This window comes from Lagenorhynchus albirostris, chromosome 15, assembly GCF_949774975.1.
Source record: "Lagenorhynchus albirostris chromosome 15, mLagAlb1.1, whole genome shotgun sequence".
NCBI classification, from domain to species: domain Eukaryota; kingdom Metazoa; phylum Chordata; class Mammalia; order Artiodactyla; family Delphinidae; genus Lagenorhynchus; species Lagenorhynchus albirostris.
Window position 1 is genome coordinate 27,809,552 of NC_083109.1, and position 14,290 is coordinate 27,823,841.

A 14,290-nucleotide genomic window follows, 5' to 3' on the forward strand; every position below is an offset into this window, starting at 1 on the left:
GGTGCAACATTTCCACTGTCCTGGTAAGAATGTATGAGCTATGCAATACCAACGGTGTAGTTTCAGTGATTCCACATATGAGTTAAATGCTCTTAGATTGCATTTAAAACTGTCATTGCACAATATAAACATGAATGGTAAAATTCATGCTAATAATTTAAAATTAATTTTTCTTAGAACAACATTTAGTAGTAAATAAAAAACACCATGACAAGTTGAGAGAGACTAGAAGAGAGGAAACAGCTTTATACTTCAATACTCCTCCTGGCACGTTTTTCCTACTTTTTGAACAAGGGGGCCCGCATTTTCATTTTGCATTGGGCCCTGCAAATTATGTTGTTGGCCCGGTTTGGAAAGCTTGCTGTCAGGACGCTTCCTCTCAGAATGCAGCTGCCGTGCTGGGAGCAAGCCCAAGCCATATGGAAAGGGCACGTGTAGGTGCTCCAGTCAACAGTCCTGCCCAAGCCCAGCCTTTGGGGCATCCCAGCACAGGTGACAGAAATACAGCCTTCAGATGATTCCACTCCGGACTCTCCTAGCCCTCCCCCAGCCCCACCTCAACTTCCAGACACCTCCATCCACCTGGGTCTTCCAGCTGAGACCCAGCCTTCATGGAGTAGAGACAAGCCATCCCTGCAATACCCTGTCTGAGTTCCTGATCTACAGAATCCATGAACAAAATAAAACACATGGTTGTTATGTTTCACCAGAGATTAGGGTAGTTTGATATGCAGTAATAAATGTATCATAGTTTATTCACTCGCGTTGATTCCAATCTTTCGTTAATACAAATGAAGCTGCAATGAATAACTGTGCATAGTCTATGTACACTTAGGGCAGATTCCTAGAAACGAGGATTACTGTGTCAAAGGGTAAAATGCATACACAATTTTGTTAGCTCTTGCCAAATTCCTCTCTAAACAGCCTTCTTTGTGTTTACAGTATATTTGTACATGTATAATTCCCCTCCCCAACATACCTACAGAGAAACATACATAGAGAAAAATGCATAGAGGTACAGCTTGATGAATTCTTGATGAAACTAAACACATGTGTAACCCTCACCCAGGTCAAGAAACAAACATTCCTAGCAGCCTAAAAGCTGCCCTTGTCCCCCTTCCCAGTGAGTACACCCTTCCATGGTATGAATTTACCACTATTTATCCAATTTCCTTTTGGTATTTCCCGTTAGGGGCTAATACATTCTATGCTCCTTGGCTTTTATTATAGTCATCAGAACCTGTTGCACAGATGTCACGTTTGTTAGATCCTCCTCTATGGTTCTGCCATTCTGTTGGGTTATTGTTCTCAAAGTAGGTTCCTGTGGAACCCTGGGGTTCTTTCTCAAATGACAGGAAAAAGAACAAATGCATGGATTGGCTCTTCTCAGTGCAAAAATTTTCCTAAAACCTTTGGGGTTCGTTCCCACTTGTCGGCTACCAAGTTTTAGCGATGACAGATGTGCAAGAAACAGGAAATAATAGGAAGACTCAGAAATACCATGGGCTGCTACTGAGATGTAATAACAGTGGTCATCATCTACGGAGAAGTCTTTTGCATTGGGATAGGGTCTTTTAGGTACAGTAGATAGATCTTCTCTAATCTTCAAAAGCCTTGGCGAAATAGATATTGGGACCCCTCTTTCACTGGGAGTGAAAACCCAGGCTCTGAGAGGGGAAGTAACTTGCTCAAGGTTCATTGCTCACATTGGAGAATGGCAAAGCCTGTAGGCTCTGGGCTCCCCAACAGCCCTGGCTTCCTTCGGTTTAGACCACATCTTTGTGTCCTCTTCTCAGTCTGGCACCCAAGGCTCTGCCTCCTCTGCCTCTTTCAGAGCACTGGCCTCTTCCTTCCCCTTCCTGAATATTCTCAAGCTTCTCCCTGAGCCAGCCCCTGGGCCTTTGCACATGCTGCTCCCTCTGCCTGGAACCCTCTTTTTCCTCTTTACCTAACTCCTCCTCGTCCTTCAAGGACGCTTTCCCTAAGTTGGTATCCTTGCTCCAATAGCACTGTATAGTTCCCCTGTCACTGTCACTGTGCTTTTCGTTGTTTGGTTATTGAATTTCTGTCTCCTCCCACCCACCCCAGACTGTAGGCACCTTAGAGCAGGTGTCTGTCTGTCTTGTTCATGGCTGTGTCCACAGAGCCTAGCACAGTTGCTGGAACATAGTAGGCACTCAATAACATTTGCTGAGGGAAGGGACCATCTTACTTGAGTCCCATGGCAACCCTGTGAAGCAAGCAGGGCTGGGCTGCTCACTCCCATTTTACAGATGAGGATAGTGAAGCCCAGAGAGGGAAGGGTCCAGTCCCCTGTGACTTGTGGACACAACCAGGCCTGGGTGACTGTGTTCCTGACACCTCTCCCAGACCGAGGGGTGGGGCCTCAGCCAGCCAGGGGGGCTTCCAGGGCTCCCGTAGCCCTCCCTTGTTTCCCAGATTGGAAGTGACAAGTGTGACCCTCTCCTGCCCAGGACCTGGTGGGCGGGGTGGGAGGGGTGCGTGGGTGCAGCCGGAGGTGGGATCAGAGCGGCGAGAAGGCCGAGGAGGTAGACAAGAAAGCTAAGTCCTACTTGCAGAAGAGTTGGGGGGTGGCGGAGCTGTGGTCATGTTCTGAAGCCAGGGCAGGGGAGTCAGGAAGTCAGAAGCAGGAAGGAAGCTCCCGTCCCTGCCCCAGGAGGATCCAGAGGGCTCAATGGCCTTTATCTTCCTGTGTGTTCCAAGCACTGGTCAGCTTGGACTCAGCAATTGCTTATGTATTTATTTTCCTTTAATCTTGGTCACAGGGAACATAAGACTCTGGAGCAGGTGATTTGGGTCCAAAACCACCTCTGAAACCCCTCACTGTGTGACTTTGGCCAAGTATCTTGGCTTCTCTGGACCTCCATTTCCCCATCTGTAAAAGGGGGAGATGATAATAGTACCTATCCCATACGGCCATTATAGGGCTTCCCCAGATATTCTAAGGGAAGTTCTTCGTGGGGTGCCTGGCATAGAGAAATAATTAGAGATAACATCACAGAGAACTTACTATGTACAGGCCCAGTACGAGGGCCCTTACAGTTTACTAAGCCTTCATGTGGAATTTGGAGGCTCCAGCATGATCCTCGAAAGGGGCAGAAGTGGGACTTGGACCTAGCTCTCTACAGAACCAGAGGGCTGAACCAAAGAACCATGTTACTTAGACAGAGCAGCTGCTGCATGCCGGGCCCTGCATTCTGTTCCATAGGGCAATAAAGGTCAAGTGGAAATGGACAGTTCTTCCAGGACAACTGATGGCCACCTGGGACCCTCTCTTCAGAAGGAATACTTCAGGCCCAAAGCTGCACTCCAGTTTAAGAACCCCTGCAGCAGGAGGGGAGCTGGAGAGGGGCTGAGCTAGGCGGTGAAGAGTCCTCCTTGTAGGCTGAGCTCAGGGTACTTGGGAGCCGCTGAAGGCTCTAGGCAGGGGAAGTGACATGACTGTAGGCCAGGAGGGAGCAAACCTGGAGATGGGGCTCTATTGGGAGGCTGCTGGGATCTTCCAGGCAAAACATGAGGCTGGGGTGAGAGGGTAGGCGCTGGAGGGGGAGCGGTGCCGGATGTCCTGCTTCCCTTCCTGCCAGCTGGGAAATGTCACCTTTGGGTACAGCTTGCCCTGCTCCCAGAGAAGGAAGCTGAGGTGGAGGATGGCAGAGCCACCCACCAGACATAGACGGCTCAACTCCAGACATACACAAAAGAGAAATATTTAACTTACTGAGTTTTGGGGTCTTTCTGCTACAGCAGCTTGGCCTGTACCAGAACTCACTGTGTGACCTCAGGCAAAGGACTTTACTTCTCTGAGCCTCAGTTTCCACATTTGTAAAACAGGGGCAATAACAGAACCCACTAGGATTCAGAAGTGGTGTGTGTAGAGCTAACACGGAGGAGCCATGCAGTGAATGCCCCTTATCCCCACACAAGCCCCTGGCTGGCCCCTAACTCCCGTCTAGCCCAGTGGCAAGACTTTTATTTTCTCTTCCTCCTTCTGACTCCCGTGGTGGCACAGGCTCAGGGCAGTGGGCACAACAGACGTCAGACCCAGGGTCTGGATGACTTTCAGACAGAGGCGATCCCTCTCCTGAATTTTACAGATTAGGAAACTGAGGTCTAGAGAGGGGCAGGAATTTGCCCCAGCTCCACAGCAACTCGGGCAGAGTGGTGCTGGATCCAGTCCCTCGTGGGCACCGGGGTGGGGAGTTGATTTCCGAAATAGGTGTCGGGGGCACCTCTTCCCACCACTCTCCCTTGGCTCACTGGCTCAGTGGCATCACTCTCCCACACTAGCCTCCTTATGGTTCCTCACAACTACCTCAGGGCCTTTGCACGTGCTGTTCCCTCCAGTGGGCCTACTCTTCCCCCAGCTCCTCACCTGGCTGCCTCTTTCTCACCTTTAGTCCTCAATTTAAGTGTCCCTCTTCAGAGAGTCCTTCCCTGATCACCCTGCCTCTGAAATCTTTTATCTGTAACTCCTGTTTATTTTCTTCACTTACAATATATTAATTAGTTAATTTAGTTCAATAAAAAAAATTTTTTTTAATTTTATTTTGGCGGGTCTCTCCCTCTAGCCTGTTAAGCTCTATGATTTCGGGACTGTGGCCATCTGTCTCTCTCGTTTGCTGCTCCCTCCCCATCACCGAGGCAGGCCTTGGCCCAGGCAGGTCCTCAGTACGTCCCTGCCATGTGAAAGAATGAATACGTGTATGAATGAATAAATACATGAGTGAACGTGCCAGGCCTGGATGTCCACCACTGCACTGAATTTGCACGACTTCCCCATGACTAGATCACAGTCTCTGCATTGTGCAGATGTGCAAAGTGAGGCTCAGAGAGGTCCCACAGGGGAGGGTGGGAATGTGTTGGATGTTAAAGGCCATTGGACTTCCCTGCCCTCAGGACACAGGCAACAGCAGCTCACAGGCCACATTACACGTTAATCTAACACAAGAAAGTAACACATTTTTGCTGGATGTGGCCTGGACCAGATTCCATTCTCAGAAGGGCTGCTCCATCAAAAGATGCTGATGCTGCTGTTGCCAAGGCAACACTGTTAGCTTTCCCAAGCATCTTCAGTGAGAGAGGTGAAGGCCCAGATGGACACTGGTGGGGGGGAAAGTCTGGAAAAAGGGATCAAATCACCCAGCCAGCAGGACAAACCATCCTGATGCTGACTTATCCCCTGCCCCCTGCAAAGGGCCACCTCCTACCCCACCCATGATTGTTGTCTCTAGGCTGTGCTCAGTGAACTCTCTCCCCCAGTGTGGCAACTGCCTTTGCTGCGAACGTGCAGAGATCGTGGGAAGAATGCATTCTGCCTGCCTGGCTCCATCGGGACCTACCAGGTGCCAGTGGGAAAGACAGACTAGTCTTGGAAAACTTTCCAGAAAGTTCCTTCAGCCCTTGATATAGGTGGAGGGGACACCACTCCAGCATTTTTGTGGTCGGTGCCAATGTGCCTCCAGAGAGCTCTGGACGAGGGAGGCAGCTGATAGGTGCAAGTGCACTGGAGGTGGTGACTGGCTGTGCCTCTCGGATGAAACTTTCCCTCTCTGAGCTCTAATTTCTTCACTACTAAAATGGGGGAACGCTGGTCTGATTCAGGGAGAGGGGACAAGGATTCTACATAGGAACCTGCAGATGTAGGTATCTCAGAAGCCAGTTCCTGCAAGCGGTGGCCTCCAGGAGACCCACCCAAGGCCAAGACCTCACCAGCCAGGCCCCCTAGGGCCTTGTGCACCCAGAATCCTTTAGCCGTTCATGTCTGCAGCCACGGTGAGTCAGCGTTGCTCTCTTTTAGATGTTTGTAGGTGCTCCATCCTTATTGCACAGATGAGAACTGGAGGCTTAGAGAGGGCAGGGGCTCTGCTCCAGTGACAGAGCCTGGACTGGGCAGAGCCTTCTGGGCAGAACACAGCAGTGTCCTTGATAGTCTGGGGCAAACCAGGGATTAGCTGGAGCCTGAGGGGCGGGCCTTGGGGGCAGGGAGGCTAGGAGAAGAGGCAGAGATGGAGATAAGAGAGATGGGAGTCTGAGAGATGGAAAGAGAAAAAGTGAACCTCTGTTCTTGCCTGCCCAGCATCCCTGCTTCCTAAAGTGGCTCCTCAGTTTCCCCAAGGCCAGTCCACATGACTTGGAGGGAACTAACTCCACCCCCTGGTTCCAGGCATGATAGTGTGACCCAGGTCTGGTCAACCAGAATCACAGTGATAAGCACAGGGATGGACACAGGACCAGTCCTGGCTGGAAGGAATCCTGCCTTGCTGGGATCCCTGGGACAGGGGAGCTTTCTGTCTGAAGGATGCTGAGCAGGCAGGCCACAACCCTGGGGCTGCTAGAGCCATCTTTCAGGAAAGAACGTGACTGAGAATGAGGTCAGCATGGTGGATGGCAAGCCTGAGAGGTGGGGAGGGACATCACTTGAGCACCTGGATCTAACCACATCTGAATCCATCCCAAGACTCCCTGTATGTGAGTCAATCCATTCCTCAGGATAAGGTTTCTATCCCTTGCACTTGAGAGTCCTGGCACAGAGAAGGAAGGAAAGTAAGAAGGAAGGATGGATATTTTAAAGAACAGATGTGTGAGCGCTACCCAAATCGGCTTCTTGGTCTTCTTAGACAACTGGAGTGCAGACAGGGATTTGGGACTTCACCCCACCCAGAGGAGCTCTGTTCCCGGGGCACACAGCATTGCCTATACACTTGTAGCACAAAAATAAATGCTGTAGATACAAAAATAAAATGCTTACCTTCCCTGGGTCCAGAAGAAGGGGTGGCATGCGCTAGGGGGCCGATTTCTCCACCCCATGCACCTCTTTGGGAACTAACATTTATTAGGCACCTGTTTCATGCCAGGCTCTGTTAAGAAGTTGCAATACAAGGTCTCATTTCCTCCTGCCCCATCACAGCAAGGAGGGAATATCACCATCTCCATTTCACAGACCAGACGATTGAGGCCTTGAGAGGCTGAGCCACTGGCTTCAAGTTCAAGAGCTGCAGCAGGGCTGTCTGACTCCTAAGTCCTGCCAGCAGCACCACACTGTACACCGTAGACACTAAATAAAGGCTGGCCGAGCAAATGCTGGATAGGGCGGTGACAGCCTCCTGGGCAGCCACCTGCCCCTAAGTACTTTTCCCTCCTGCCTGAAGTCACCATTAGCAACCACATCCTTTGGTTTCCCTGAAGGAGATCAGCATTAATCTGTGCTGGGTTTAATCAGTGGATTGGCCGAGGTGGGACCCAGGGGTGGGGGCAGAGCCCAGTGGGATGAAGGTGCCCCATTTCCACCGTGCAGCCCCATCCAGGAGAAAACCTTCTGAAGACAGAGGTGCAACCTGGCGGTAGGGCAGGTCGGTCATGGGCTGGGTCCGGGTGTTGGCTGAGGACGACAGGACTTTGGTGGCCTCATCAGGTCTGAGGAGGGTGACACAGTAATGGGACTGGGTGGCAGAGGGGCTGTGGCCCCTCTCTGAAAAAAGTTCATGAGAAGCCCGTGGTCTCCCAGACTCAGCAAAGGCCCAGTCTCCATGGAGCCCTAGCTGCAGCATCGCTGTTGGACAAGGCAAGAGGAGGCTAGGGGCTCTGCCTTGGAGGCAGGAGGGATCTGGACCCAGCTCTTGGTGTCCTGTTCGAGGCAGAGTGGGCCCCAAGAGCCCCTGAACTTGAGCTGGTATGAGCTGGGGTCACACGGAGTGCTGAGGGCAGCCCCCAGACAGAGATCTGGCTTCCTACGGACAGAGAAGCCTTGGAGCACAGACAGGAAACTTAGTTCTAGACCCTTCTTCAGCGACGGTGTATCTGTTTTAACCCAAAGTTTCCTTCCAGTTGTTTTTAGAGGCTGAGAATGTCACTGTGGCCCTCGTAGCTAGAAATGGTGAAAGCAGCTGGGGCTGGGGATAGTGACCTGGGGTTTCAGCTCATGACATACGAGGACCAGCTTTTTCCAAGGGTATCCGCAGCCCTGAGAGATGCTCTGGGATAATCAGGGCCCATTTTCAAATAAATAGATTTGGGGAAAGCTGCCTACTCTAGCCCTTTCATGGGCAGTCACTAAGCACATGACCACACTAATGGCCCTGACAAGGCCTGCAGCTAAGAATGCCGGTTCACGTTGGTTTAACCTGGTGTTTCCCTCCCTCACTTGACCACAGGTACTTTTAGAGGGGAGTCCTAGTTATTCTCTCTGGAATATATTCTAGGACATTCAAGGGGTAAAGGAATCCCTCTTAGATCTCCTGGAGCCCCTGAGAAACCACATCTGAGCTTTAGATGCAGGGGCCTAGGAGTGGTGGACAATGTGGGTGGAAATAACTCCCGTTATAGGGTGGATGCAGCTCCTTCAGTCCTGAACAGAAAGCTCAAGGACATCTCAAGGCTGAGAAAGCTTGGAACAAGAGATGGCCTTCCCAACAACCCAGGGACAGACTCTGGGCCTCCATCTGGGCAGTTTCCCGCCTGTAAATACCTTTCCGCCTGCCTCACATCCCACCACTAGTCGTGTATTCCTTTGAGGAGCCCAGTTAAATCTGTTCTCAGCTCATCCAGGGTACTGCGACCCTCAAGCTGGCCGGAGGGCCCTGCAGGAGGCAGGAGAGAAGAGGAAATAGGGACAATGAAGAGGCAGGAACCCCCAAACACCCAGCATTTCACAACTTGAGGGAAAAAGGGAGGGAGGTGACTCTTCTGGACTCCTGGGGTAAGGAGGACTGGCTCAGGGGACCCAGGGTGTCCAGGACGAGGTCCTGGCATTGTGTCCTGTGTTTGGGTCCAGCTTGTTCAGAGGATACCACATCCAGGTCCTCCTGCGGGACCAGCCTCCAGGCGGGCTGCTCCTTAGATGTCTGTGGGACGCACCATCATGCGAGTAGAACGCAGCGAGTAGCTGGGGCCTTGGAAGTAGTGCCAGCGGATGCCGTTGAGCTTGCGCACGTGGTGGCGGGCCGGGTAGTAGATGCCATTGAGGTTTGAGAGGCCGCAGGCATCAAACCACCATCCTGGTGGAGGGGGAGTTAGAGGCTCTGGGGATGTGGGGGCCCAGCCAGTGGGGGAGGGCAGCCCCCTACCCCGAAGATGAATCAGGGCTGGTGGCTCCTCTGGGAAGCCAGCTTGCTGGAGACGGGGCTGGGTGGGAACGGGCATTGGCTGGTGGGGGAGGGAGGCTCCCAGACCCGCTGCTCAGTATGGGGCCTCCAGAGGCAGTGCACTCATGTCTGTCTCTCTGTGTCTCTCTCTGATCTCTCTATCTCTCTTTGCTTTCCCTTACCCTACCTTTCTGGGTCTCTCTGTCTTTCACACACTTTGTCCATCTGTCTTTCTGTGGTCTGCGTTTCTCTCTCCATCTCTCCCTCTGTACTTCCCTCTGTCCCCATGTAGCTCTGTGCCCAGCACTCTGTCTGTCCATCCTGATGTCTCTCTCGTCTCCATCTGTCCCTGTCTCTGGAGGCCTCCTCTGATCTCTGTCCTTCCCATTCTGTCTCTCACTCCTCATCTCCCACTCTCTGATGTCTCTCCCCACAGAAAACACTGCCTAAGCCAGAGTTGGTGGGCAGCTGCCCCTCTGCCCTCCACCCAGGTCTCCCGCCTCCGGATCCTGCTTGGCCCGGGAGGAGGGTTGGGGAGGAAGTCTCAGGCCTGGGGTTGGGCAGATTAGGCATTGTAGCCCCCTAGGGTGCACCCTGGGCCCCGCTCTCAGTGCTTCTCAGAGGTCTCAGAGGAGAACTGGTGATGCCAGCTTTAGGAGGAGGTGAGACCTTGGAGGGGACCTCGAGGAGCCTGTCGGGGGGAAGGTATGGATGAGGGACGGCCAGCTCAGCCCGTGGGTGAGCGAGACCCTGACCTGCACCCACTTCTTGACGGCACCTGGCTGCACAAGGACCCGAGTGGGGAGGGGATGGGCGTATTCAGCCAGGCGTGCCTGTGGGGAGGTGGGGCTTCACCCCGCCCTGCACCCACCTCCGGACAGCATCTGGGCGCACTTGCAGAGGCAGTTGTCGTTGTCTGCGTCGCGGGTGCTGAAGTTGGTGCCCTGCAGGACCAGGCTGCTCTGGCGCCCCGCCGAGCCGCTGTACCCACTCAGGGAAAGCCTGGAGGCCACCCGGAGGTGGTGATGGGAGAGGGGCCCAGAGTCAGGTTGGGGGTGGTTGCGGAAGGGGTTCCCCTCCCTGTCTGCTGCCTGCAGGGACAGAGTGCCCGCCCCGTGCCAGGCCTCCCTCAGCTGGCTGAAGCTGAGTCTTGGCCAGTTGTGAGAATGATCGTGACAATAATAATAATGAGGACCATGCCTAACATTTTTTTGAACATCTACTATGTGCCAGGCATTGTTTAAAGCACTTTACATGGGTTATTCATTCTCATTTAATCCTCAAAATACCTTAGTATTCCCATTTTACAGACGAGGAAACAGAGCTCCCAAGAGCCACAGGAGCCTGCCTGAGATCTCAGAACGAATGAGGGTGAGAGACAGATCCCAGCCCCATTTGGCCTGACTTCCCAGCTGACCATCCGGCAACCCCAGCCCTATCACACCTCACGCCCACCCACGCCCTCCGGGAAGCCTTCCTTGACCACAGCAGCCCACATGGATCAGGGCCCTGAGGCACCCCCAGCCCTGTGACCTCCACCCCTGCAGCCAGCTGGGGAGGGTTTCTATTTCTCGGTCAGGCTATGAGGCCCTGGCGGGCACATCCAGGCCTTTGTGGTGATTACGACCACAAGTTCTGGGGGTAAAACGCCTGGATTCAAATCCCAGCTGTGCCGCTCGTCAGCTGTGTGGCCTAGGGCAGATTGCTTCGCCTCTCGGCTTCAGTTTCTTCATCTGTTAAAATGGTAACGACAGTGTATTAACCGTCATGGTGATGGGGTGGCCTCGGCGTGTGACAGGTGCAGGGCAGCAGTGGCACACAGTAAGTGCCCGGCACGTTCGGTGCTTGTGGACTCGTCCCATCCTGGCCCCGTGTTCCCAGCCCGTGTGCACGGCTGGCACAGGCTTCCACTGAGCCTGGCAGGAGAGAGTGTTGGGGGCTTGTAGCAGGGCAGGGGCTGCACTGGCAGCTGAGGCGGGAGCCAGTTTGGGAGCAACAGAAGGTCCTACGGGTGGAGGCAAGTGGACACCAGATGCAGCCGGGGCAGCTCGGGGAAGCCCTGGCTCCCCAGGGCAGGGCCTGCGAGATGCCCCCATTGGGATCCAGAGGGAATGTGGGGCCTGGGCATGAGGCCACCTCAGTCCCTGCATCTACCCCCTGTGTTCTCTGTCTGTGGTGAGGGCAGGGCTGGCTCAGCGTGGCCAGCCGTGAAGCCTTAACTGTGCCCTTAAATGTGCCACCCTGGGCTTGCATGAGTGGCGTTGCAAATCCCCCGCCAAGAGGCCCACCTGGCCAGGGGCTCCCTGGGGTGGGGACAGGCTGGCTGGCCCACCCGCTTATATGGTCCCAGCTTCTCCTTGTGGCCATTGAGGGCTCCATTTGAGGGCTCAGTCATGTCAGTTCAAGGCCAGGCTCGGGACTCAGGCTAAAGTTTGAGGTCACCTTTAGTCTGGGGCTGTGTGGAATCAGTGCTGGACAAAGCCGAATGATCTCATGGGGTCACTGCGGCAGCACTGGCCCCAAGTCCTCAGCCTCCCTTCCCCTCCTCTCTGGGAGCCAGAAGGGGGATCTGCGATCTCTAAGGGACCCTCAAGTCATGAGCCGGGAAGCCCCAGTTGACCCATTGCTCAGATGCACTTTGGACATAATCATGGCTCAGGTCTGGGGAACACAAACATACACACGAGTCCTTGGACACCCCCAATTGAGACACACGAGGTGCGTGAGTCTGTGTCTGAGGCCGTGAGCATCCGGATACAAGTCTCTGTGCCTGCGTGTTCATGTGTGCGTTTAAGTTTGTGCAGCAATCTCTACGGTGGGTCTGAGTGTGCGCTCTGGAATATGTCTTTGTGCCTGAGATTGTGTGCGTGTTTACCTGAGAGGGCTTCTCTGAGGCATGTTTGCACACGTGCCTGGGTGTGTGTCTGTGCTTGTTTGTGTGGCTATGGCACTTGTGTGAGTCTGTGCCCTGAAGGTTCAAGTGTGTACCCCAGGGGTACATGTGCATGTGCGTCTGTGCGTGTCCCTGTATATCTCTGTGTGTATCTGCTGCTCGTTGCCGGGTCTGGGTGTGTGGGCACCTCTGGAAGGCCTGTGCCTGGTGTCAGTGTGTGCCTGTGTCTTGTCTGTGCCTCCCCCATCCCGCTCCGTGGGCCGCTTCTCTGCAGTCTTATGCATGCACCCCAGCCGGGCTCCAGAGGGTTCCCATTATTGTGTCTGACAAATAAGGGTGCCCCTCCCACCCCGATGCCCACGCTCCAGCTTCTGCCTGCCCAGGTTTCGCCACCTCTAGGCTTCCCTATGGGGATCCACCCCACCTCACCAGGCAGCTGACGCTCTACGGTGGGGACCCAGGGACGGCACCTGTTTCTGTCACTCTCCCCTTAGCCCTCCTCTGGCAGTTTCCAGGTCCCTATGTGTTTTCCAGGATCTTCCAGGCTTTTCCTGAATGAGCAGGGCCTATTCCTTGCGATCCCCGGAGCCCTTGAAAGAGCCTTGCTCAGGTTTGGGGTTTCTGCGGCCAGCTGCATGTCAACTCTTCTTTCTGCCTTCTTTTCAGAATCTCCCTGCTGCTTGGGGAGCCCTTTCTGTCCTCTCTCTGTCTGCAGAATGCCTACTCTTCATAGGCACCACCTTCTCCAGGGAGCCCTCCCCGATAGCGCAAGCACCTCTATGCCCTTGTGCTTTCCCCTTAGGCAGCTCCTGTCTTCTTGGGGGTGTGGGTTTGCTTGTGGACACACTCACCCTCAGACACACACGACACACTGGACTGTGAACAACTTTGAGGGGTAGAGCGCAGGTCTGATCCTTCCACAAATGACCAGAACCAGCCCATGCCTGGCACAGAGCAAGTGTTCAATATATCATTATTATTATTTAGGGCTCTGCAAAGGGTCACATAGATGTGGGCCCTTTGAAACCTGAGCATAACAGTCTGGAACCATGGGCAGGGAGCTCTCCAAGTCTCAGATAAAAAGCCAGAGGGAGCACATCAAATTCACAGAGGGGAGCACAGCGAGGGGTTCCAAATGTAACATACATGTATATGCTTGTATAAATGGACATAAATAATTGAGATATACATAGATGCAGAAATATTATGTTTCTGTCTTTGAATATATCGTTTGTATATCTCTAACATTTATGTAACACTTACCACATGCTGTGCGTTTTCTGCAGATTATCTCAATTATGACACAGATACTATATTTTACAGATGAGGAGACTGAGGCACAGAGAGGTAAGTAACTTGTCTAAGGCCATGAATCCAACAAGTGATAGAGTCAGGGTTCACACCCAGGCAAGCCGGCTCCAGGGCCACGTTCTTTAGCACAATGAGATGCTTTTCCCGATGTTTCTTGCGCAAGAAAAATGGCAGATCCTGGACTTAGGGCCACAGAAGCTGCTGCCCAAGAATTGGGTCATGGAGTTGAGGTTTAACTGTTACTTGTGTAGGAAAGGGAGGCTCCCCCAGCTTCCTGTTATGCACTTACCATGTCCCAGGCACTGGAGATGGGAACAGCAGTGAGCTTGCCCAGAGCAGTCCAGCCAAGTGTGTGAAGGGCTGGCTTGGGGACAGTAATTATAACGTTATAATATAATTTGCTGAACATATACTAAGTGCCAGCACTAATGCTCTACGTGTGGTATCTCATTCAAGCTTCACAACACTTCAGATGAGGTAGGCACACCTATGGCCCCCATTTTGCAGCTGAGAAGGTGAAGGGACTTGCTCAGGGTCGCTCAGGGAGAGAGGGATAAAGTCAGGATTTAAGCCTTGGCTTTGGTGGTCAGCGGCTTAAAGAGGAGTCAGCAGGACCTTGTGGCTACTCACTGTTCCGCTTAAGGAGTCGGAGGCATCCAGCTGGGCCCCGCCTAGCCCAGAGCCGGGGATGTTTCATTCAGCTCTAGACATTGCACTTGAAGGAGGAACATTATCAGACTGGGTTGGGTCCCACAGAGGGGATGTCAGAACCAGCTAGCTGGAGGAACCAGGGGCATTTAATAGAGGGGTTGGGGACCCATCACCGGGAAGCCCTCAGAGGTGGAATTAGGCATACAATGCAGGCGGACAGAGAGTCATCAGAGATTCTTTGGGAGGAAGTGACCTCCCATCAGTGAAGGCATTCCAGCATGGCTGGATGATGAATGTGGCTGTGGAGGAGATTCTAGCATCATGTGAAGAACCA

The 14,290-nt window shown here is 53.2% G+C and overlaps 1 protein-coding gene across 1 annotated transcript in view; it reads right to left on the minus strand.

The window, feature by feature from the left end:
- Positions 1-219: 219 nt before the first annotated feature.
- ANGPT4 (angiopoietin 4) overlaps positions 220-14,290 on the minus strand; it is a 47,860-nt gene continuing 33,789 nt past the window's right edge. The window contains exons 8-9 of the mRNA XM_060124399.1: positions 9,973-10,103; positions 220-9,014 (exon numbers count right to left, since the gene is read on the minus strand). Of these exons, the coding sequence (XP_059980382.1) occupies positions 8,854-9,014; positions 9,973-10,103 (292 nt within the window). The 3' untranslated portion in view covers positions 220-8,853. The remainder of the gene's footprint in view (positions 9,015-9,972; positions 10,104-14,290) is intronic.